Genomic DNA, 24,676 nt, shown 5'->3' on the forward strand with positions numbered 1-24,676 from the left:
CGTGCTGAGTCGTCTGAAGCGGTTCTCACTCAGAGTTGTAACATCAGGAGCACTGAAGACGTGTCTTTGGATCTACAGTCAGTTGAAAGCAAATCTGCAAAGGCTGTGGTTTGCTAGCTATGAAGATCTTTATTAGACGAACACCGCGTGTGCTGTCGGTTCCACAGGTATAGATTCGATTACAGTACACGATACCATGACATTACCAGTTTGTTGTACATGTACCTTACACATTAAATACAATGTATAATTTATTCATTAAATAAGCTGTCACAGAGTATGAAATGAACACCCGCCAAACCCTTGTTAGTTCCAGGAGGAATGCCTTTGCCTAGACACAATTAATATTGATATTTTCACAATATTTACGCTTGCAGAAATAAAGGCTACATTTGTTTACATTTTGCAGAACAGACGGAAGAAGATCCGTCAATGTGCATTTGTTTCGTTATGTTCAGATGTTCTGTAGCGGTCATGGTGGGAGTTTTCACTCTTCTCCGTGTCAGAGGTTATATACATATATACATTTATAATACATAATTAATATACTTTAAAATATAATTTAATTCAGTGATGCAAATCAGAATTTTTATCAGCTGTTACTCCAGTTTTCAGAGTTGTATGATCCTTCAGAAATCATTCAAATATATTGATTTATTACCAGTGTTGTTGAAAAAATCAGCATATGCTGGTTGGGTATGTTTTGAAGCTGGGATGCTGGTTTAAGCTGGTCCTTAGCTGGTTGGACCAGCATAAACCAGCAGTGGACCAGCTTAAATCAGCTCAAACCAGCATCCCATGCTTCAAAACATACCTAACCAGCTGGTTTTTTCAACAGGGAACAGTTTTGCTGCTTAATATTTTTTTGAACCTGTGACATTTTGTTCAGGATTCTTTTATGAATAGAATATGTGTGTGTGTGTATGTATATATAAATTTAATCGAAATATCTATAGATCTACATAAAAATAGACTATATTCAGTATATGATCCAAAGTAACTAGTAACTAACTACTTGAGTAGTTTTTTTACTTTTTTACTCTTACTCAAATAACTATTCAGACTATTACTTTTACTTTTACTTGAGTACAGTTTTTGGGTACTCTACCCCACCTCTGCGTTGGGCTGATGAACACCCAGCAACCAGCCATCCAGAACACCCTAGGAAATCCATAGCAGCACATTAAAAACTACTCGGAACACCACAAAAAACCTCTCAGAACACCGTAGCAACTCCAGATCTTCTTTTTTTTCCCCCAGATCTTGGAACCTCGTTTTAACTCGGACACGCTGGCGATGCTCCTGAACATCCCCCCTCAGAAGACTCTGTTGAGGAGGCATCTGGCCACTAACTTCAACACGCTGGTGGGCTCTCAGGCTCAGCAGGAGAAACAAGAGTACCTGGAATCATCAAGCTACACACCGCTGACCACCACCGCTAAAGTCCGGGTGAGAAATCGCAGATTTGTCCTCAGTTCACATTTGCTGACCACATCTTTAGAAACACCTTCATCTCTGCAGCTGAATGAAGCTGGAAGCCCTGACACACGCAAACGCATGCTTCAGCTGTCCGATTCCTGTTTAATCTCAGCTGATGCAGCACATGTGTTTTGACACTTCCTTTTCGCTTAGTCCATCTAGACCAAATGTGCTGAGCAAGTGCTCCTACAGTGTGTAACACACTTACTAAGCACAATGAAGCTTTAGATTAAACATTTCCATCATCTTTTAGGCAGCTGAGCTACCCATTCATTTTCCCGATAACAGAAAGAGTGTGTTTAAAATACGCTACCTCTGCAGAGAAATATATGATTTCCTGTAAAGATGACACACAGCATTAAGGGTCTCTTATTATTTTTCTGTTGTTTTGAGTCTTTTTGCAACATTTTGAAGCTGATTCTGGAGATTCATGGTCTGGTCTGTTGTCACAATTTGGTAGTTTCAATCACAATTTGATAATTTGCAGAGTATCAAATCAAGATGTGTATCGTATCATAAGGTAGTTTCTGATATCCAGCCCAATTCAGTTCATTAATTTTTATTCATTTAAATGTAATGATTAATTAATAAAACTGGTGGAATTTAATAATAATTCATTTAATTTGGTGGAGGGAAAACTTATAATTAATAATAACAATAATAATATTAATAAGTTTTCCCTCCACCAAATTAAATGAATTATTATTAAATTCCACCAGTTTCATTAATGAATTATTAAATTTAAATGAATTAAATTTAATGAAATGAATTGGGCTGGATATCAGAAACCACCTTTTGATACGATACACATTTTGATTAAACAACAATAATAATAATAATATTTTTCCACCAAATGTAATTATTTTTCTTCATTGTTATTAAATTCCATTTAAATTAATATTCAAATAATAATTATAAGTAGTAATAATAATAATATTACTTATAATTATTATTTGAATATTAATTTAATTGAATGTTAATTATAATGAAAAAATAATTATTAAATTAGGTGGTAAAATGTCATTTATTATTAACAATAATAATAATAATAACAATAGGTAAAGTAGTAATAATAATATATTGTTGTCAGATAAAACAACTCAAACTAAAAGTGAATTTGGGCATTACAACAATGTACAAAATGGATATTCATTTTGGATACTTGATTTGCTAAAGTGTTATTAAATTATTATGGTTTTAAATATTAACTTTAAGTAAGCATTTGATGATGGCAATTAGGTAATTTAATTGTAAATTATAATTTAAGGTCATTTAAATGTAAAAATAAAGGAAATGTGCATGCACAATTAAATATGAAATATAAGAAGAAATCTCTGATATCTATAAATAACCGTTATACTGTTAGTCTATAAATGTTAGTCCCTATTATTCATGCTGTTTTATTCTTCATTTGTTGTTCCTCAGCCACGTAAAATAGGTTTCTCCAGCTTTGGTCACCGTAAGAAGCGCTCTGACGACTGCACAGACTACATCTGCCCTCTGGACGCTTCACAAGCCCAGGCCCTGCTCAACGGGGCCAGCCGGCCCTACAGCGGCTTCAGGGGCCTGAGCCCCATCTTCGACAGGGACCCAGAGAGACGGGTGCAGGTGGGAGCTCTACAGATCTGACGCTCTACTAGCTGTCACCGCTGAGCTTGCAGCCAATAACCCTCCACCCATATCCCACAAAACCACGACAACCTCCCAACAACACCCTGGGTCTGTTCAGTGCCATTTAATAACATCCCAGCATCCCTCATTGACGGACACAAGACAGCAGTATGGACACTGCAGGAAGACTTGGATCCAAGGGTTTAGTAATGTAAATGACATCATCTCACAAAGGCAGCAGGGTTTAGCAGAATAGTGCCATTTATCCTGTGATGGACAGTTGGACACATGCAACTTTATATCATTTTTTGTGAATCGTAAAAAAAATGTATTATGAGATTTATCTAACAAGTATTCCATTTTTGTAACCTAACATCTGTGCTTTTTTAAAAGGCAGTGTGTACAATCTTGTGCAATATTTGCATATTTTAGGGATTAATTTAATGGTATATTTATGGTGAATTTTTAAAAGGCATACAGACTACTATTAAATGTTCAGCAGCACATTTTAAATAATCTGATGAGGTTATTTTCATACAATAAAATGCACAGGAGTATTTTTATATGTAGATATCTTGCCTCTTCAGATGAAGATACTGTAACGATATATAATCCAAAATATCGTGACATAATCAATAAACCACCTCAATCACAGTCATATTGTGGCTATATATTTTTTCCCCTTAATTTTATCATTGGTGATGAATATGTTTTCCCGGCTGTATACATTTCAAAACTAAATCATATTTTTAATAACAAACTTTGAAAAGTGACATCGACATGCATGATTTGCAAACATTAAGCATTAACCTGCTGTCACCCATGCATCTGGCCACCATTTTCACAATGTGGAGAAGTGCATGCTGGGAAAGGACTTTCATGTACTTGTGCAGGTACTTTCTCTCTTCATAATATTTGCACTTCATTATCACCCATTGCTTCTGCTTAATATTCCATCTATTATTAACTATATTTGTACTTGCCTATGACCAAAAGATGAATATGAACTTACATTATTAAGTTGATTATATTTAATGGATATCTTGGTTTTTAGCTATTGCACACTAAAGGATCAGGGATGCAGATCGAGGCTTTATCCAGGGGAATTAACAACCTCACAGTAAGTGGATAACTTGCTTTTTTAACTCTAGAGTATCTATTAACAAATTATTATTCTAATAGTTTGTTAACCTAAATATACAGTATATTTAAAATGATACAATTATAAAATTTAAGAATAAAAACTACATAATTAAGCAACGTGAATATTGCTGTAGTTTCCAATGCAATATAACTGAAATATATGTATAATTTACATATATTGCTCTAACTGACACTACTTATAGTATTTATTATTATTATTATTACATTTTTAGTAGTTGTAGTAAGACGACTCATTCTGTTGAAACTATTAAGGGAAAATTATATTTTGTATTTATATGCACCAGTATAACAATTGTTTTAAAAAGTTTTGCTTTTGAGAACCCTGGAAATGTTAAAAAGGTCAAATGGCCAAATAAAAATCACACTAAAAAATTGCAATATTCACATTGCTTAATATTTTTATTTATTTTTTTTTTTTTAAGCAAAATGATCAAAATGAAACTTCTTGCAGTCATGGCCAAAAATATCGGCACCCTTGGTAAATCTGATCAAAGGAGGCTGTGAAAATAAATCTGCATTGTTAATCCTTTTGATCTTTTATTTAAAAAATTCACCAAAAATCTAACCTTTCATTGGATAAGAATTTAAAATGGGGGGGAAATATCATTATGAAATAAATGTTTTTCTCAAATACACGTTGGACACAATTATTGGCACCCCTAGAAATTCTTAGGAGTAAAATACCTGAGAAGTATATTCCCATTCATATTCACAATTTTGAGCACTCCAGGGTGATTATGAACATGAAATTATCCAGCCATGGCTTCCTGTTTCACAGAAATATAAATTGGAGGGAAAACAAAGCCCAAATTCCATTAATCATCCATCACAATGAGAAAAACCAAATATAAATTTATATATTTCAAAATATATTTCTGATGTGCAGAAAAAGATAATTGAGCTTCACAAATTAGTGAAGTGGCTTTAAGAAAAGAGCTAGAGCAGTGAAAATTCCCATTTCCACCATCAGGGCAATAATTAAGAATTTCCAATCAACATAAAATGTTACGAAACTGCCTGGAAGAGGACGTGTGTCTATATCGTCCTAATGCACGGTGAGAAGGAGAGTTTGAGTGGCTAAAGACTCTCCAAGGACCACAGCTGGAGAATTGCAGAAAATAGTTGAGTCTCGGGTCAGAAAACCTTAAAAAATTAAAAAAGGTCAAACAGCACATACATCAACACATGTTGTTCGGGAGGGTTTCAAGAAAAATTCTCCGAGCTCATCCAAAAACAATCTCCAGCATATTCAGTTATCAGACACGACTGAAACTTCAAATGGGACTGGCTTCTATGGTCAGATGAAACCTAAAAAATGAGCTTTTTCGCAGCAAACACTCAAGATGGGTTTGGTGAACACGGGGATAAAAAGTACCCCATGTGTACAATGAAATATACTGCTGTATTTTTGATGTTGTGGGCCTATATTTCTGCTGGAGGTCCTGGACATCTTGTTTAGACACATGGCATCATGGATTCTATCAAATACCAACAGATAAAAAATCATTAAATGACTGACTCTGTTAGAAATCTTATAATGGGCCATGTTTGGATCTTCCAACCGGACAATAATCCAAACACAAACCTCAAAAACAACACAAAAATGGGTCACTGAGCACAAAACCAAGCTTCTGCTGGCCATTCCAGTCCTCTGACCTGAACCCTGTAGAAAATGAGTGGTGAACTGAAGAGAAGAAGCATCATCATGGAGCTGGGAATCTAAAGGGTCTGGAGTGATTCTGGATGAAGGAATGGTCTCTGATCTCTTGTCAGGTGTTCTCTAACCTCATCAGGCATTATACGAGAACATTTAGAGCTATTAAACTGGCAAATGGAGGTTTCAAAAAGTATTGAATAAAAGGGTGCCGTTAATTGTGGCCAATGTGTATTGGAGGAAAAAAATTCATTTCATAATGATATTTCCCCCCATTTGAAATTCTTATCCAATGAAAGGTTAGATTTTTGTGAATTTTTTTTTTTTTTTAAATAAAAGATCAAAAGGATTAACAATGCAGATTAATTTTCACAGCCTTCTATGATCATATTTACCAAGGGTGCTGATGTTTTTGGCCATGACTGTAGCGCTGTGGCGCTATGAGTATCCCGAGTTCAAATCCTGACTTGTGGACCTTTCCAATCACGCCCCCCTCCCCCCTCTCTTCCACTTCACTTCCTGTCATTACTACTGTCCTATCACAATAAAAGGCAAAAATGCCAAAAATAAATTAAGAAGGGAGTGAAAATTCAGTATATCACTCAGCCCTAGTGTCACAGGTTTAACTCTGCTTAACTAGTTTTAACTTATGCAGATCTTCAGACTAATCCTGGCACCCTCACCTCCTCTCACTTACAGTACTTACTCAGCCGAGACGAGCTGCTAAGAGGAATGAGACGCAGCCAGACCGCCATAGTGTGATCGGCCTGCGCCACATTGACTCCACTGTCCCGCCAAGAGCGTACCTCAACCTAACCCACCTCACCCTCAAAGCTTCAGGACCTGAACTGTGTAACACAAGAGTAACGCAATCCTACCTAATCCAGCTCAAGAACACAGCTCTACTATTTCTGTTATTGTATTACTAATTATTTTTGATGTGTTATGAGGTTATAATGTACTGTTTGGCAATCAGATCTGTGTTGGAGAGAGTGAACAAAAATATGATTCTGTGTAATATGTGGACAGCACTTTTCAAAAGCCTTTCTGATAGTTGAAATCATCTACCTCAACCGTTGTGTTTTTCTTAAAATATTGCATTGTAGCCAATGGAACTGGATGCGAGTAAATCCTTGTTTGCCCAACACTTTGTCATTTTCTTAGGCTGTTTTACTTAATCTTTTTCAAAACTGTGTCATATGTTAAAAGCAGTTTGTTTTTCAAGAAGGATATGGTTGTTTGCTTGCTATACCTCTGTTAAATCCACTCCAAGAGTTAAAAGGGGTTTGTTGTGGTGCTAGGTGGCTTTATGCTGTGTATGACGACTTGTCCAATGTGTCCCATGACCCAACTGACAAACACAGTGACAAACTTTGGGAAGTCCTTATATGACGGCTAAGCTTTAAATGAGCACACTTATCTTAATAGGACTCCAGAGAAGAGAAGAGAGATCCAACTGCAGGTTCACTCTCACCCAATACAAAGGAAAGAATAATATTGGTGAGTTATTTTACCTGACAACATTTTACATGCCCATTGACAACTATTTTATTATAACATAAACACTGTAATGTTAGTGATGCCACCTATTTTATTTTTAATTATATTAATATTTATTTTTGTTAATAAATGTTCATTTGTAATAAGTGTGTGTGTGTGTGTGAGTACACACTACCGGTCAAAGGTTTGGAATATTTTTATTTTTTATTTTTATAGTTTTCAAAGAGGTATTTTATTCTCACTAAGGCTGCACTCATTTGATCAAAAAATATTTATTGTGAAATATAGTTTTTACTCCAGTCTTCAGTTTCACAAGATAATTCAGAATTCATTCTGATGTATTGATTTTCAGCTCAATTACTATCCAATATTATTGGTGCTCAGTTATTAATAATGGTGGTTGTGGTGGTGGTTGTTGTTGTTATTACCCATGTTAAAAACAGTTTTTGCTATTTTTGGGGAAACTGATATTTTTATTTGTTGAATAGAAAAATTATTTATCATTTAATGCATTTAATGCTGAATAAAGTATTAATATCTTTTTTTTAAAAACTGACTGATAGTGTATAATTTAATATACATACAGTACGTACATGCATACATATACGTAAATATTTCCTAAATATACAAATATTTTTCTTAATGTGTGTACGGTGTATATTATTATGTGTAAACAAACTTTTATTTTGATGTGATTAATCACAATGAATTGGTTTTGACTGCCCTAAATAAAACTATTCAGTTTTAAAAATGCAAACATTACAAAGTTGATTTAATCAGTTTGCATTCTTGCTGAATAAAAGTATTAATAAAAAAAAAATTAAGTAACACATTAAAATATTTTTAATTTTATGACTTTTTTCTGTTAATTTTCATTCATTTTGAATCTGACTTTTGATGAGTTAAAGCAAGATTTGAAGAAACGGTAAATGGAAAATGCAATAATGTAATTATGTATTAATATTTCCAGTGTATAAGGGAAACCACGCTTTGAACTAAACCAGCTGGAATGAAGCAAACAGATCTGCAGTACGAAGCCAAAACCAGCTTTTTCAGAACCTTATGGGCTAAACCCAACAAAACCGCCTCGGCAGACCTCATCCACCTCTTTAGCAACTGCATCCAGGCGGCTTCATCCAGAACAAAGGAGTATCTGCTCTTCAGGGACCCAGAGAACAAATTGCACCCAAGTCCTTCAACCCTAAGCGAGATCTTTCTGATGACCTACATCCAACACAGCAGCCTGCTGAATCTCACCGACACGTTCAACTGCACGGCCATGACCCCAGAACAGAGGATCCTGCTGGGTGCCCACTGGGTCTGGGCCGTGTTGGATCAGCCGAGCAAGAACCCCCGAATCCAGATCGCGGTCCAGGTGTTTCATCTGCCAGAAAGAACAGAGGAGAACGACGAGGAGCTGTCCTTAGATATCTACAGCAACATCATGCGCATGGCCGGGATGGATGTGGTGGAAAGAACCCAAGCTGAGAGGATGGTGGAGTTCTGTTCTTCCATCGGCAGAGACTGTTATGCGCTTTTCCTCTTTTTTGGGCGCCAGAACGACGAGGGGAACATCTACGGACTGCTGAGCAACAATCTGCAAGCAGCTGTGGGGAAGTGTGTGAGGATTGACCAGGTCTTTATCGATCACTTCTTCAAAGGTGCGAAATGCTTCATCACTCCAAGTGAGATGTTGCAAGCAGTGGTTGGTAAGGAGGGTGGCAATCCTCTGACCATGCTTGTTAAGTTCACTTAACAGCTGAGCTGTTTTTACTAGATTTTATACCTTTTTGTGGGTTTATTATAATGAGCAGCTCACCACTTGGTAACAGATGCTTTGAATGCAGCCCTGGGTCTGTATGTTGATGTTTTCCCAAGACTTTCAAGCCTTATAACTAGTGTCTGGTCTATGTATGTCTCCAGCAATACTTAACTGTTACTAGATGCAATTAAAATGCAAAATAATGTGCAGAAATAAATATTTTTGCTGACTAGTTTTGTACCTTGTCTGTTTTACTACCTCGTAATGAAATAAATTCATTCACCGAGCAATTTTTTTTCTACAGTATTCAATTTAGTAAAGTATGTTTGTCTCTCTCTCTCTGTGTGTGTGTATATATACTAAATTAAACTAAACGAAACTTCAAAGTAATTCAGAGGACGATTATTCTAATTAAACCTTTTTTTTTTTTTTTATAAACAAATATTTGTATTTTTTATTTAGATGTTCCGCTAATTAAAAAACCTTGTCCTTCATCTTTTTTATCCTTTTACAGCAAAAATAATTGTCATTACCTAATATATTAAGTCTTGTTTTCAAAGAAATCTGTCAAAATAATAATATTCTAATTATCACATATATTATATTTATATATTTTATTTAAATGCACCCATTCATAAATAATTTTCTTGATTGTTATTGGTCTTGATCATTGTCAATAATTAATATATTATGTCTTGTTTTCAGAGAAATCTATAATCAAATTTTCTGAGGTTTGTAAGAAATGAAAAATTTTATTCAAAAGGTGTTTTCCTTTTTTATTATTGTTTTCATTATTATTCTTGCCCTAAATATCAGTGTAAAGTAATACAAATTTTTTAAAAACATGGAAAATAACTTTAAACAAAAAAAACAAAACAAAAAAGATCTCTTTTTAAACCAACATCTGGCAACAATTTGACATGTTTAACAAGATGTAAACCACCTTTTACAAATTATCAGAGAATTTGTTTTGCAATATCAGTGGCAGGAGACTTAGTATGCAAAAGTATTCTCTGTTTTGTAGCCCAGCTTGTCGAGGTTTGGCAGACACGCGTACTGGATCATGGGGGGTGGACCGCACATCACGATGAGCACATCACTGGCCGGAGGCGGGAGATGGTCTTTTATCATGTCAGCATCAACAAACCCTTTGCTGTATTTCCACCCTGTCACAAGAACATAGACAGAAAACCCTCACAGTCATCTCTACTGCAGGGCAGTCAAATGATCATTATTAGTCTCCATCTAGATATTTATATCAGATGAACTGTACCTTCAGAGGGCTTGTCCAGTGTGTACCACAGATTGAGTTTATCGGGGTGATTTCTATGAACTTCATCCAGCTCTTTGCGTAACAATATGTCCTTCTCGGTCTGTGGGAGTAAAACACACTTTCTTAGAGCACAGCTGACAAACAAGCTGTTCTGATGTTTAAGTGTGAATGATGTGCTTCTTGGCAAGTATGTAAAATATAAACACTTGTGAAAAATATAGGTCCACATAAACCTATATTTTTCATAAACCACATAAACGCTTTAACAGCGGAGGACACTTATTCTGTTACACGGTACTGAAGAAGACATGATAACGGCACCGTTTCATTTTTGGCATGACCAATCAGTGAAAAGGGGCGTTTAATTCCCTCCCACACGTGGAAATTGCACATTCAAGCTGTTTATCCATTTTCTACCCCTGAATGTAAAAACGGCAAATCAAGGCGATTTCTTGTTTTTTCTTTTTTTTTGAAAAAACGAAAATGGTGCCATTTTCTCATGTTTCTTTTTTCAATTTTAAATCAAAAAAACGAATGAACGCAACGTATATGGACCAAAATATACTACTGTAATTCTAAACAAGTGTTTAGAAATCTCAAATTAAAAGTTTAAATTTTATTTATTTTTTATTTAGAGGACCCATCATTTCTATGAAACTTTGTATATATATATTTTTTTTTTATTATTAATGGAAAATTATATTTATACTTGTATGCTCCCCTATAATTCAGAAACCACATAAAAATTACATATTAGATATTAAGTCTTGTTTTCAGATAAATCTATCAGGATGTTTATTTGTGAAATGTTCAGACTTGTGTTCAGAAAATATCTGAATTGTTTATTTTATTTTATTTTGCAATTTAATTATTTTTACTAAAGTAAATTAATCTACTTTTATAGAACCAATTTTGATTGGTTTGATTGGTTTTGTCTTGTAGTATGGAACGACTTTTTCAAAGTTTCAAGCGTCAACGTTTTATTTCGCGCCCTGCTTACTTGGAGCGGGGAAAGTGAAAACAGAAAACCCGGAACGGATCTCAAGCGGAGAGGATATGCAGCGCTCCCCTCCACTCACTAACTGACTCCAGTCCTGCTTTCCGCCTGTACAGCTTTTACAACCGTTGGAACTATTTTCTTGGGTGGAGAGAAATGTATGCAAGAAGAAGCTAATTTATGTATGAAACATAAGTTTTTCTATATCATTTACTTAATTGGGGATGTTTAGATGTTGATACTGGAAAGCAACACATGAACAAAACATTTCTTAACAAAAACAATATTTTACTAATAATAATTAGTAAGAAAGAGAATTCTGTAGGCTATCTCATTAATTAGTAGGCCTATGTCACATTAGGCTCCAAATTTCATTGTCAGAAACATATTTTTTGCAGTGTTTAATCTCCATTCGCATATTGATCTTCATTGTTACAGTATTGAATTGCTTATTAATTTATTTGCATAATGAATATTCCGTCATAATGTGACTGACCTGGTTGGCAAATATAAGTGAGCACTTGGTGTTGTCAGCTGGATCTGCGGTTATACTCCTGATCAGCTGTAGCATTGGAGTGATGCCTGAAAGAATGAACGTGTCATCTTCAATTAATACATAATTTGATGAATTATCTTGGCAGCAAAGCCTGGAAACCTACTAAGAATACTTTGGAGCCCGTTCAAAATATGTCCATCAATACCTGTTCCTCCAGCAATCATGCCCACGTGTCTGAACTTCCGCACTTTGGGTTCAGTTTTTTTATCAGGTCGAATAGCAAACTGCCCTGTAAATGTCAGTAAGGAAATATATTAGCAATCTGAAGCATTTAAATATTTTAAAATGCATCGTGTATGCAGGTCATGCATTTGTTATAGCAATTTTAAAATAATAAGACATCGCCCTCTAGTGACTGAATACACTACATCAAACAAAACAATGGTGTACACATATTGTAAATTATGTGAGAAGTATGTTAGGCTATTATATTGTATTTTTCCTTACCATTTCCATTGTATACCAGTAATCCATTTGGACCCCTAAAGTCAATGGTGTCTCCAATCTTCATATCATTCAAGTACTGAGACATCTTGCCTCCATCGGGATAGTTTGGATGAGTATTTTTATAGTAGACCTTACGTGAGATATTAAAGAAAGGAATTTTTTGAAAAACGTATGAAGTATAGCCAACTATAAAATATAACCAGTCATTTGCAACTACAAAATGTATTGCATCGCACCTTAACAACTAGATCTACGTGTCCCTGGTCCTCATCGCTGGACACAGGTGTGTATGCACGAATAACCAGATTCCCATTCACCTTTGCAGACAGGTAAACATGCTGACCTGTGACACAGAATACAAGATCCGGCTTAGAAAACAAGTCAGGTGATACTGTGTCAGATTTCAAGGTCAGGTGACGTGATAAAGGTATATAGCGCAATGCCCTACCAATAGGGAGACCAAGAATGTGAGAAGAGGACGGAAGACCAAACCGGAATTTTTTCGTGTCATGAGTGATTTCCTGTTGCAAAGCAAATACAAGTAGTTCAGTTGAGTTGCAGTAATATTCATGCTTTCCTTTGCAGGAGAAATCTCTGTTCACATTTAAATTCTGACTGACCTCTTTCTCTATGAGTGGCAATGGATATTTCACATTGGGATCTTGCAAGGTTTTTGGAAACTTGCTTTGCTTCTGATCTCCATTGGACCCTCCTGGTTTTAGGAGGAGGAAGAGGACTGTGATCACCACTATAGATATCCCGATTAGCACAGGTACTGTCTGCAAAGTACGTTAAACACATTACTAACTAAATAATAAAATTATCAATATAAATGTAAAGTTTAATTATACTAATCATTTTAATTATAAATGCATATCTTTCTTTTCAGGAAAGGGACTAGAGAGTGTTAAATGTATGTATTATTTAATACAATTTAATTATTTAACAATTCGACACTACATAATTCCTATAGTTGCAATATTTTAATGAATTAACTACTATTATTCTATATTTTTATAGAATAATAATATATAGAATAACATATTCTACTAGTTTTAAAATTAATATGAGCTGTAATAATAAAATTAATTATATAAACCACATTACTTTTTCTATAGTTTTTAATGCATGAGTTCACATAATTCCCATGCTTGCATATGTTTTGATGGCTTAACTATTATTCTAAAATGTTAAAATAGTCATAATAACAGAGTAGGTGTATTTAAACATTTGACAGTATACAGAGCAACTAACACTTATAAACTATTGGCATATTGTGCTACATTCAACATTGAGTTGATAACCTGCATATGTCTGTAATTACCTCTCACCTTCTTTCCACTGCTGTCATTCGAACCAGAATAAAATCAACAGACAACTGTGAAACTGACAGGGAGGAAAGGGAAGGTGCTAATTGCTTTTGCAAAGCAGTGAATTTGTGAAAGTGCAGTAAATTTAAAAAGGGAGAAATTACTCACTAGAACTTGATCCATGCTGCAGTCTTTTTCCTGTACTGTATCCTTTAGTATGGTCAGGGTTCAGGTTATGTGAGGTAGAATTTGTTCATGGTTCATTTCTTTGCTGTATTCCAACCTTTGCACCAAGGCCAGTTGATAGTAGAAGAGTAGATGGAGTTAATGAAATGCAGCCAATTGGAGTAGGCCTCTCAGTGGCCCTAGCCAATAAGAATAGAATATTCAAATGAGCAGGCAGTGACAGAGCATGGCCTATGGTTGTTCGTGTATGTGTGTGAATGGTGTCCGATCACCCCACTGCATGACAACACATTCAGAGGGATGGGTCAAGGAAACCCCTCAAGTACAGTATGTTAGGCAAAGGCCATTAGAGTAGGAACAAAAATGGCTGACATTTTTGAAGTTTTAAAATGTTTTATTCAAGTTAGCAAAGGTGATCCCATTTTTTTTTTAACTAAAAAATGTTTCAGAGTTCTTTATAAAGAAAGATTTTACAAAAAAAAATACTGAATTTTGCTAACAGTTTTTTTTTTTTCTGAACAAGAAATACATATGCTAGTAAGTAAACAACAAATGTTAATGTGTGAGGTTTTCACTCCATGTCTAAATGCTGTGAGATCCAGTGCATGATGGCTGGTACTGAGGAATATACCGCAGGCTTCTGGATTCCACCACAAGGTTCTCCCCAACTCTTCACTCCCATCAGAACAACACCAGATGTGTTTGTTAGACAAACGAGAGGTCCAGCAGTCCAGTGAGTCTAGAGTGAAACAATATTCCGGAGAAAAGAAACAAATGTAAGCTATTATTCACCGAAATTTGCATTTCCGCATCAACATTTGCAACATTGACTTCAAATGAATTGCTCACCCAAAAAAATTTATTCTGCCATTATTTTCTCACCCTCATGCCATTCCAGAATTTCTTTGTTGAGCCAACAGTTTTCAAAATATCTTCTCTATTTTTGAACGTGGTAGTAACAATGGTGCTCATTAGCAAATTTGGTCTGTTTCTCATATATTGTCATTACTTTTTCTGTGCTTTTTTTAGAGCTTGTGCTGATTAATCTCCTTTCGTTGTTACATCAAAGAAAGCCATAGGCTGCAACTGAAATCACATCTCTCTCTAGGTACTTCTTTTGAATATGTAATTACTTTGCGACAGCTATGTATGTTCTGTATAGCATGAATGTAATGCGGATGCGCTACATCTGTCATGTTGTCACTGTCATGTTATTGATGTTGTTACTGATGTCACAAGGACTATTTTAACGATGTCCTTACTTCCTTTCTGGGCCTTGAATGTGTCAGTTCCGTTGCTGTCTATGGAGGGTCAGTAAGCTCTTGAATTTCATCAAAGATATATTAATTTGTGTTCTGAAGATGAACGAAGGTCTCATGGGTTTGGAACGACATGAGGGTGAGTAATTAATGACAGAATTTTCATTTTTGGATGAACTATCCCTTTAAATAATGGAGCACGCATTTTAAGAATCATTACCAAACTTACCCACTAGAGGTCAGCATTTCTTCAATTACATTTCCTTATAGTAAACAGTTTAGTGTAGTTTACAGTTCCTCACCATGCATGACTCTCCACTGCTCAGTCCAACACATAGCATAGTAGGTGTCAATGTAGTTCTGTGGTGTTGTTCACACACTGCTCGTTCCAGCACTGATATTTTTAGCCGTACAGGTCTGCACTGCCCATGTCCTGCTAAAAAGAGTGCATAACATTCACCTAAAGCTCAAAATGTGCAACAGAGAAATTAAAATGATGCTTTAGGAAAGTTGTTCAAGTGACATTCAAGTTTTGAAAGTTCAACACTAGGTCAGCATTCAATTTATTCAACAAGTAGTCATGAAATGTTATGTTTGCACACACACAGATATCAGCCAGACTATTGTGTAACCATCACAATGGTCAACTTGTGAAGGCAGACGGGTGACGTACACATTTGGCTGGTCCACGCCGGAGCCCAGCAATGGAGGGAGGGTGGGATTTCCTGTCCAGCAGAGGGTAGACAGACAGGCTGCGTACTTTCACTGAGATTTAATGGAGAGCTCAGCTTAAGCAAAGCCACATTGTAGTCAAGAGAGAACGGGCTGTAATGAGGGTGTACGAGTACTCCAATCACATCACAGATCTGAGAAATAAATATGTGTTAAAGGAATAGTTCACCCAAAAATGAAAATTCTGTAGTCATTTTTGGGTGAACTATCCCTTTAAGACACAAGATGAATGAATTTGATCCCAAATCCAATGTTCTTGTTCTTCCTGTCGATGTCCTTCTCACCTGTTTCTTTGAGCCTCCTGCTGTCACTGATAAAAATCTCAAATGTTGTTCTTCCCTACAAAGAAATGATCAATCATCATAAATAAGGTACTATACTATTTTGAATAAGTTTGAATGTCTTTTTCCAATGGTAATTTTTTCTCACAGTTTATAGACACAGTGTGCATCAGTAAGGATCCATTGTGACTGGATGATCGCCCCACTGCATTCATAACCTGCACCCAAACTAATGTTCACGTGCCACGACAGTTTCCCATCATCCTCTGTTGTCCTTGGGGTATCCAATCCAGAGGTAGCAAAGATGTCAGGCATTCCATACGGAGCTGGGAATTCAGTGGAACATGTGCATGAATGCTTGCGGTAAAACCAAATACACATTCACAGTCTGTTCAGAGATAAACACATTCTCATTTGTGACTCAATATGTGTGTGTTCCCTTATTTTACACATTTTTTGACTCCAGCTGGATTCCACGCATTCTAAAGGCCCTCTGAGACAAGGAGTCTCTTTTAGAGCTCAACAAAAAAGTCAATGTGACTGTGGACAGCAGAAAGGACAAAAGCAAGCGTGTGTGCAGCACAAACCAGCCTGCAAATGTGGTGAGAGAACTCTGCTGTCATCATCTGCTTCTTCCCCCTGATCTTCAAACGCCGTCTCTCTGAGATCTGTGATGACAAAATCATTTTTGTCATCATTTCACACATCAGTCTTTGGTTACAAACTCAGTGGTGTCAAAGAAAGACTTAGTATGTTGGGTTCTGTATATTAAGCATTATTCATTGTGTCTTTGTTGCAGAAATGACAATATATTTTGTTAGGTATATCTTCTAATTTAATATAAATATTATAATTATAAATTATATTGCTAACATAATCAAGGGAAAAGTAAAATTTATACACAATGTATATCATACATGACATGACAATATCAAATTATTTTTTATTTTTTTAAATTAAGTTTTATAAAGTAAAATATATGTATAAATGCGCATAGACTGTAATGTGTTTTTAACTTTTAACTTTACTGTTGACCTTTCAGAGGAAGTATAAATATTTTTAGGCTGGCTTGCGTGTTTAAACTGTGGCATACTATTTAGACATGTGGGTCAGGTTTGTGGTTGGTTGAAATGTGAACACCTCCTGAGCGCATTTTTCTTCACTCATGTTGACTCTCACCTTTTTCGCTGATAAAAGAAAAGGAGGCGTTGAAACCATGGGCAGAGATGGTGTTGTCTGTGCTAAACTGTAGAAGCATTGTGCGACCGTAGCTGAGAACAGCTGGAGGGACACTCGCGCCACATATAACCACTTAAAACACAAAAATTAAAATAGCAGAGCACTTGAAGACTACATTTCCCATCACGGTACAGTGTAAAATCTTTAAAGGGATAGAAAAATATATGAATCAAGCCTACGTCCTACGCCATCCGCTGGAACTCCACTCTCTCATGAACGCACGTACAACAGTTAGCGAAAGCTGGAGATTATGGTTTATAAAGTTTTAAATGGATATTTTTCTTACACAAACACATCGATTCACATCAGAAGGCCTTTATTAAAGGTCCCATGACATGCTACCTTTTGGATGCTTTTATATAGGCCTACGTGGTCCCTAATACTGTATCTGAAGTCTGTTTCCCGAAATTCAGCCTTGGTGCAGAATTTCAGCCACTATGAGCCAGTCCCACAATGAGCTTTCCTTAGGACGCGCCATTTCTGTGTCTGTAGCTTTAAAGACCAGAGAGGCGGGGCAAGGTGGAGGGTGGGGGTGTGGCCTTAACCAGCTTGCGCTACCATGCGCTAATGTTGACAGTGGATGTATCGCAATGGCTTGTAGACACGCAGTCATTCAAGCTTTTCAGTTTGACCCAGAATCTGATCCGAATGAAGAAGCACCGGATGAAGAAGTTGCAACTCAGCGGCTACAGCAGGACGTCTCCGAATGTTTAGTTTAAAATATTGTGTCTGGATACGGTACGTTACTTTAGTTGGTTTGTTTATGTATGCTGTTACAGTTATTATCATGTAGCTAATGCTAGCCATAGGCTTGGATGAAGGAACTAAAAAAATACTTCGGTGTTCATTTGTACATCCAAACACTGAGCAACTATCATGCTTCGCTCGTTTGCAAGTCATGATGTCTCTCGAGGAAAACTCACACAGTAGTAGCTCATTTTCTCATGGGCGGGCAAAGCAGAGAAAGGGGAGGTAACCTTTCCCCCGTATGACGACATAAAGGGAAGATTCCAGATTGGGCCATCTGAGCTTTCATTTTCTCAAAGGTGAAGCAGGATACTCGGGGCTCGGTTTACACCGATCGCCATTTCTAGCCACTGGGGGACCATAGGCAGGCTAGGGCAACTCATATTAATGTTAAAAAACCTCATAAAGTGAAATTTTCATACCATGGGACCTTTAACCCTCAGAGCCATGTGGAGTACATTTTATGATGGATGGACGCACTTTATTTTCCTAAAAATGTTTTTCTGTACAGCACTTTGGTCCACTTCGGTGTTTTTAAGATGCTTTATAAATAAAGTTTGATTGATTGATTGAAAAAATCCTGACCACCATTCACTGCCATTATAAAGATTGAAAGAGCCAGGACATTTTTTAATACAACTCCGATTGTATGTGTCTGAAAGAAGAAAGTCATTTACAACTAGGGTGGTTTGAGGGTGAGTGAATCATGGGGTAATTTTCATTTTTGGGTGAACTATCCCTTTAAATGCTGTTCTATTCATCAAAGAATCCTGAAAAAAAAAATGTATCACGGTTTCCATAAAAATATTAAGCAGCAGAACTGTTTTCAAAATTTATTTAAATAAGAAATATTTCTTACATTTTAAGTACTGTTTATCCAAAGAGAAAATAGTTATTTCAGATTATAATAATATTACATTTAAAAAATTGTTTTGTACTTTACCTATTTCATCCTTGCCATCAATGTCTCCAAACACTGTGAGTGAATCGTATTTGCAGTTCTCTGACTCCTCAAGGTCAAAGTCGTCAAAGTCAAGCTTTAAGGCACATAGCGAAGTTATTCCATTATTATTAGCGTGTTAGCATATAGCAAACAGAGTGATATGATTATGCACATAGCATAGCTAAGTTTGGTTTTCTGTATCATAACACAAAAAATCTGAAAGGTTCTTAATTTGAAACAGTTTACATTGCACTTTGTAAACAGCAGGAAACAACCAGCTTTACATGACTGCTGTGACGTCATGGCGTCGCTCTTTAGAGTCTAATTGAGTATCACATTCTCTCTTGCAGTGAAACTGATCAGAGGTTCCAATCTCACTGCATGCATGCATTCATGACCGGACAGACAGGTCACGACTGGACAGAGGAGACACCAGGCAATGACTGGGCCAACACAAGAGCTGAAGAGTTGTTTTTACCTTGACTATGTGGCCTTCTGGGGCATAGATGACCCAGCGGCAAAGAGTGTTGTTGCTGTAGGCTTGCGGGTAGGCGGGGCTCTGCACAGCCCCCTTGGGCTGTAACAGCACCACTGTTCCACATTCAGCCCCTGCACAAACACAAAAGGAGAAACTGGTGGAATGGAGCCCGGCCGATGACGTTGCAGCACGGTGTCACATTTCTGTCTGGCAAGGGTCATACTGAGGGGAGGAGGGTGGTGATTTGAACCTAGCTCTTACCTTCTCCGAACTTACCACTGGTAGTTGTCCCCCTGGCAGACATGTAACTATGGAAATGGTCCCATTGAGAAAAGCTCTCCGCTCTCTGAGGAGCCTATCGGCAGGAGTGTGATAACAGAATTCTACAGGGGAAAAGTTAGTTTGCCTCTCAACCTGACTGGGGAAATGAACACACCTTGCAGACCAAGTGATGAAACCAACAGATCAGTCGGGCACAACTTGTGCTGCTAAGGAGAGCACAATTAGGGTGGAACGTTTTTTAATAACAGGACTGTATGGATACACAGACATGTAAATGAGGCAATGCTCGAAAACAACATCATCAGGCCTGTGCAAGCATGCTAATCAAGTACACAGTTAGCAAGCATGTTGTTCCAAGCATCCATGCAATGCATGGTGATCAGTACTATACTCTACAGCTGCACAGCTTATTCTGCATTGTCATTGTACTGTCACCAAACAGGCTTGAATCTTCAGATTTCTGCAAGCATTATTGTCACTTTCAAGGAACTTTGTACTGTAGGATTTTCAGAATTGGGTGCACAACAACAAGAGAAACCAGTCGAACAGATTCAACTCACCAAAACTGTAGTCCTTGTCAACGCCACTGAATTGGATGGAAAATCCTGCACCTGTGCTGCTTACATCAGACCCAAACTGCACTATGATACTGTGGGAACCAGCAATAAGGATCAGAGATGGAGGTTGACCACCACAGAATCGACCTGTTGAACAAGGTCACAAGAAAACATGGAACCTCACAACCACTTGCAGAAGGTAGAACAACAACAAAGCCATAGTTTCTCCCACCTATTCGCCTGTCTTCATCCACATACACAGTCAGATGATCGCTGTAGCACTGTGTGTCATTCTCCAGGTCAAACTCTAGGAACTCCAGTAGAATATGTTCTCTAGTGGGAACTTGAATGGACCACAGACACATCCTATGGCAAAAATGTAAAGATAAACTGCTGTGAAAGTTTCCGATGCTGCCTTTGGTTTGCAAATATCTAAGATGCTTCAGATGTGACTCACTCATTGTTGTTGTAGCTTTGACCTGGGTGAGCTGGATTTCTGATGATGCCTTCACTTCCAGGTACAACTCCATCAGGTACACCGCACAGGGACCTGTCTGCAACTATGTTGAGTTCTATAGGCAAGTAGTCATTATTTAAATTGACTTGCAGTACCTACAGAAACTTGAGGTTAATGTCTTGCTCAAGTGCCAGTCTTTCAGTTACTAAACCCGAGTATTAACCACTACCAGTCCTACGAGATTGAAAGCAGGTAAGAAGCTCTAACTCGATCACAGTACCCACCTTTTCTAAGATTAGACTTGATCCATGACAGGAACATTAAGACATCAGTGAATACTCCAGGTGAGCCTCTTCTGGATGAGGGTTTGATCTTGTTGTTATTCCAGCTTCGCCCACAACCCTTACCCCATGATGTGACTCCCACAGCCACCCAGCGTCCATCTGCTCTGGGGCAGAGGAGGGGACCCCCAGAATCCCCCTGGAGCACATGAGGACAGAGAGGAACTCAAAGCCATCTTTGGACCATCTTTACCAACCTGAACCACTCTCATAGGTGTTAGTAATTTGCGGGATGTTAATACTGTAATTCAAAGTTAATGTTGGGGGAACATCTTTAGTGTCAACTTACTTGGCAGGCATCTCTCCCTCCTCTCTCTGGGCCAGCACACAGGACTGTGAAGGTCTTCTGCCCAGGTCTAAGTGTTTGTAGGACATGTTTGCACTTGTTTTGCTCTAACAGGTTCAGTTGCACCTCCTGAAGAACCGAAGAAAGTGGCCCTTCTAAAGAAAAGGCAGACCTCTTCACCTTTATGGTTTTAGATATTTGAAATCTTTCTCTCAAGTATTAATTGTTATTTCAATGTTGTTCAAATGACTTCTCACTCTCAGTAATACGACCCCATCCACCAACAACACACATGGTCTTGGGTGGAAACCTCTCACCAGGGTAAGGCAGGCAAACAGGCTTAATAAAATCACCTAGAAAACACACATATTGTGTTTATCTCTAAAAATAGTTCTAAAACTATATGAAAATACATAAATTGTGGTAATCTCACAGAATGACTTGCCAAAGTGAATCCGTCCTTTGATCTCAAGCAAAGCAATGTCGTAGCTCATGGGAGAGGAGCGCTGATATTTTTCATGGAACTTTATGGACTTTACCTGGAAGTTCTGCTCCCCTCTGTCAACTTTTGTTTGGTTTAAATCACCTGCTACAGCCTCAATTTTGTGCAGGAAGTCCCTAGGGCAGGCAGTTATATTTGAGAGAAAGTCACTGAAGTGTTGACAGAGTTAAAAGTTATGATTAGTCATGGTTAAATTGAGTGGACCTACGTGGATACACTTGCAAAGCAATGAGCAGCGGTCAAAAGCCAGTGTTCTGTCAAGATCGCTGCAGCACAGAAATGCGATCCTCTGATCCTAAGCGACACCTGTAGATGATAGAATGAATTTTTCATACTGACATATACTTCAATGCCTTTTGGAATGTAAAAACTGTAGTATTGCATTAGTTTATAATGCAATTTGTAAGGTTGAACAGTTACGTGCCAGCCACGGATGGGAACCTCGTCTGGCCTCTGATCCTCCAATAACCCTCAAAGAACGGTCAAGGATGCCTCTAACCTTAGTAGATCCACATTTTGCATCTGGGTATGGCAGGACAAAACTTTGTCATTAATCTGTGACTTGTTCCCGTACAAATGAATTAAACATTTTCTTACCACTAGCATGAACAGCAAAGGCCATTCCAAGACAACCCAACAAGATGAGAAAACCAACAAAGGTTCTGTAGGATAATTCAGACATTCTGTGTCCTCTTCTGTTAAAGACTAAGATCGGGGTATTTATAGAAGGGATGGAGGGGTGGTCTTTTTGACAAATGGAGTACTGTGGTTACTCATTAACTTCACACAGGAAACAGGCGTGTTGAACAGAAGATTGCATGGTAAGCATCTAGCATGTTACATAAATGAAATGTAAATTTTATACCAAGATATTTTATATGTGATAGTTTTTCAGTCTACTGACTGATCCACTTTGACAATAGAATACTTAAATATTTTGTGCATGTGTTTGTCTTATTTTTCTGTAGGTTACAAAGAGCATCAGCAGAAAAAAGATTTTACAGCCACTTGTGATTCAGCTGAAGGAGAAAAGTTCCTCCATTGACAATGATGTTTCCCTCAAGGACCAGAATGACCTTTTAATCTAAAGGTTTATTGGAAGCTGTTGGATTTTTAGCACTCTCAGACTTTTTGCTTAAAATTGTGCACTCACATTCAATATGTAATAAATATACAATTAATAATGAAACAGAATGAAGATATTAGGCAATTTATGAATTCATTTAAGTGGGAGTTTAAGTAGATTCTTTCTCTCATAATTCAAATCTTTAAAGAGGATATACTCAACAATTCCAAACATTTCTGAAAGGAAATGGACATTATTTGTTGTATGCCGTTTTAGCTATGAGTTTAATGTGTGTATTTTGCAGATTCCTATTGAACTTTAATTTTCTACCAGTTAAACTAAACCCTATTATCTAGTTTGATCTCACACATTTTAGACATTCGAAAGATTTGTGAATTCGTGTACTAGATGCATTTGAAAAAAACCATGCCAATCCACTCTGCTTTGCCTGTGTCAGAGAATTTACACAAACCAGATGTCTAGTAAACAGTAGGGAAGCTCTTCTTAATACAAAAGACAATTGTAGCTGTGATGGTATGAAACTCACCACTGGCGACACCAAACCAAACAAGGATGGGTATCCTGTCATAAAATTGTCAACACATTTGTGCTTTTGTCTGCAGAGAACAAAAGCTGAAGAAATTCTTCTTGCAAAAAGAATCTTAGACAAATTGACTTGTCAAGTTCAGTCTATTCAACCAAGGCCCCAAATCACCACAAACAGAAGCTGAGGGGGAGAGAAAGATATAAATTCATATGCTGTTTAAACCCAACTGTCAATTGTTCCATGCAAATGTAGTCCAGCACAATAGTTCTAGTGAACTATAATGCTCTTTTGTTCTGTTATATCCAACAGGAGTCTCTTGAGGCCTGTTACCTGGAGACCATGGTAAACCACAGTACATAAGAAGCCAGATAAACCTGAAATTCTTTGTTTTATGTGGATTCCCAGCATAGATTTACTTTTAAAAACCTCTGTACCAGTATTTGACAGTAACATGATTTTCTCAATGTATCATGGAAGTTACTTTGTGGGGGCTTTTTCTTTTTAAAAGCTTAAAAAGAAATATAGGATACATTAGATCTAGAATCTTACTAGGCTAATAGAGTTATACTGGAAGCTGATTCATGTTGTGTTAAGTGATTTGAAAATGGTTCAGACTGACAAGATAATTACAGGCTATGTAATGGATAAATCAGGATTATTTTGCTCATATTTAGGGAAGTGCCATGCTGTTAGCAAATATTGCAAACCATACTTTCAGTTGCAGTCTGCAAATGTAAACTGCCCCATTTCATTCAGGTTATCCAGCATAGGTCACAAACTTTTAGCCATACTTTTTTTTTTTTTATCTATTCCTTACATTTTAAGGACTGACATACGCCACTACCACATTGTTCTTAATGCTATTGGATTTTACAATAACATTTCAGAGGCACTATTGTCCCTTGAGGGATTATGGACAAAATCCTACTCTGAGGAAGAATCTAAAACCCGGGATGATTTTTAATACACTGTGATCTCTTTCCAGAACCCGTTAAACTCTCACTAGCGAATATACACTGA

General features: G+C 37.0%; 4 protein-coding genes and 2 long non-coding RNA genes across 26 annotated transcripts in view; 4 read left to right on the top strand and 2 right to left on the bottom strand.

Moving 5' to 3' along the window:
- ppfibp2b (PPFIA binding protein 2b) overlaps positions 1-3,744 on the top strand; it is a 54,024-nt gene extending 50,280 nt beyond the window's left edge. For all 14 annotated transcript variants that reach the window (XM_058766895.1, XM_058766898.1, XM_058766904.1 and 11 more), the window contains 2 exons: positions 1,261-1,449; positions 2,905-3,744. In XM_058766895.1, the coding sequence (XP_058622878.1) occupies positions 1,261-1,449; positions 2,905-3,108 (393 nt within the window). In that variant the 3' untranslated portion in view covers positions 3,109-3,744. The remainder of the gene's footprint in view (positions 1-1,260; positions 1,450-2,904) is intronic.
- Positions 3,745-3,844: 100 nt separating this feature from the next.
- Positions 3,845-9,450, top strand: rep15 (RAB15 effector protein). The gene is made up of 3 exons (XM_058766909.1): positions 3,845-4,210; positions 7,337-7,408; positions 8,379-9,450. Exon 3 carries the CDS (start codon positions 8,418-8,420, stop codon positions 9,162-9,164), a length of 747 nt encoding a protein of 248 aa, XP_058622892.1. The 5' UTR covers positions 3,845-4,210; positions 7,337-7,408; positions 8,379-8,417; the 3' UTR covers positions 9,165-9,450.
- A 483-nt stretch (positions 9,451-9,933) lies between these two features.
- LOC131533967 (NADH-cytochrome b5 reductase 2) lies at positions 9,934-14,436 on the bottom strand. Its single transcript, XM_058766490.1, has 9 exons — positions 13,922-14,436; positions 13,064-13,222; positions 12,892-12,964; positions 12,680-12,786; positions 12,444-12,573; positions 12,142-12,225; positions 11,937-12,022; positions 10,444-10,543; positions 9,934-10,336 (listed from the first exon to the last, which is right to left on the bottom strand). The coding sequence occupies exons 1-9, from the start codon at positions 13,934-13,936 to the stop codon at positions 10,164-10,166; spliced, it is 927 nt and encodes a 308-aa protein (XP_058622473.1). The 5' UTR covers positions 13,937-14,436; the 3' UTR covers positions 9,934-10,163.
- LOC131533969 (uncharacterized) lies at positions 11,324-19,618 on the top strand. Of its 6 annotated transcripts, XR_009269275.1 has the most exons (9): positions 11,325-11,622; positions 13,029-13,215; positions 13,333-13,356; positions 14,536-14,715; positions 14,969-15,047; positions 15,229-15,337; positions 16,362-16,574; positions 16,678-16,813; positions 19,491-19,618. It is a non-coding gene; the product is annotated as an uncharacterized LOC131533969 (long non-coding RNA). The 6 variants fall into 6 exon arrangements; XR_009269272.1 differs by having other exon boundaries at positions 11,324-11,622; positions 13,029-13,229; positions 14,542-14,715; positions 14,969-15,337; XR_009269271.1 differs by having other exon boundaries at positions 11,324-11,622; positions 14,969-15,337.
- Positions 15,331-22,427, bottom strand: LOC131533965 (ovochymase-2-like). 2 transcript variants are annotated; one of them, XM_058766486.1, is made up of 16 exons: positions 22,252-22,427; positions 21,987-22,159; positions 21,799-21,894; positions 21,545-21,696; positions 21,199-21,394; positions 20,915-21,029; positions 20,690-20,823; positions 20,461-20,604; positions 19,619-19,749; positions 19,141-19,234; positions 17,391-17,522; positions 16,799-16,879; positions 16,360-16,537; positions 16,215-16,269; positions 15,872-16,064; positions 15,331-15,634 (listed from the first exon to the last, which is right to left on the bottom strand). In XM_058766486.1, the coding sequence occupies exons 1-16, from the start codon at positions 22,425-22,427 to the stop codon at positions 15,477-15,479; spliced, it is 2,208 nt and encodes a 735-aa protein (XP_058622469.1). In that variant the 3' UTR covers positions 15,331-15,476. The 2 variants fall into 2 exon arrangements, with proteins under 2 accessions (XP_058622469.1, XP_058622470.1); XM_058766487.1 differs by having other exon boundaries at positions 15,504-15,631.
- LOC131533970 (uncharacterized) lies at positions 20,563-24,652 on the top strand. 2 transcript variants are annotated; one of them, XR_009269278.1, is made up of 6 exons: positions 20,563-20,656; positions 20,757-20,877; positions 20,976-21,166; positions 21,303-22,864; positions 23,012-23,133; positions 23,966-24,652. It is a non-coding gene; the product is annotated as an uncharacterized LOC131533970 (long non-coding RNA). The 2 variants fall into 2 exon arrangements; XR_009269277.1 differs by lacking the exon at positions 23,966-24,652 and having other exon boundaries at positions 23,012-23,934.
- The last annotated feature ends 24 nt before the right edge of the window (positions 24,653-24,676 follow it).

Source organism: Onychostoma macrolepis, chromosome 25 (genome assembly GCF_012432095.1).
Source record: "Onychostoma macrolepis isolate SWU-2019 chromosome 25, ASM1243209v1, whole genome shotgun sequence".
In the NCBI taxonomy this organism is placed as follows: Eukaryota; Metazoa; Chordata; class Actinopteri; order Cypriniformes; family Cyprinidae; genus Onychostoma; species Onychostoma macrolepis.

Bases quoted from the DNA above. Each gene is read 5' to 3' on its own strand.
- LOC131533967 (XM_058766490.1), bottom strand. The intron at 12,965-13,063 runs GTCAGTCAGAAT...GCTTTGCAACAG, and splicing joins TGCCACTCATAGAGAAAGAG to GAAATCACTCATGACACGAA. The intron at 10,544-11,936 runs GTCAGTCACATT...TTACTCCCACAG, and splicing joins CACTTATATTTGCCAACCAG to ACCGAGAAGGACATATTGTT.
- LOC131533965 (XM_058766486.1), bottom strand. From the start codon at position 22,427: ATGCAATACTACAGTTTTTACATTCCAAAAGGCATTGAAGTATATGTC. The intron at 21,697-21,798 runs GTGAGAAGTCAT...CCTTTTCTTTAG, and splicing joins ATGGGGTCGTATTACTGAGA to AAGGGCCACTTTCTTCGGTT. The intron at 19,235-19,618 runs GTAAAAACAACT...TGTGCCTTAAAG, and splicing joins CAGAAGGCCACATAGTCAAG to CTTGACTTTGACGACTTTGA.
- rep15 (XM_058766909.1), top strand. From the start codon at position 8,418: ATGAAGCAAACAGATCTGCAGTACGAAGCCAAAACCAGCTTTTTCAGA.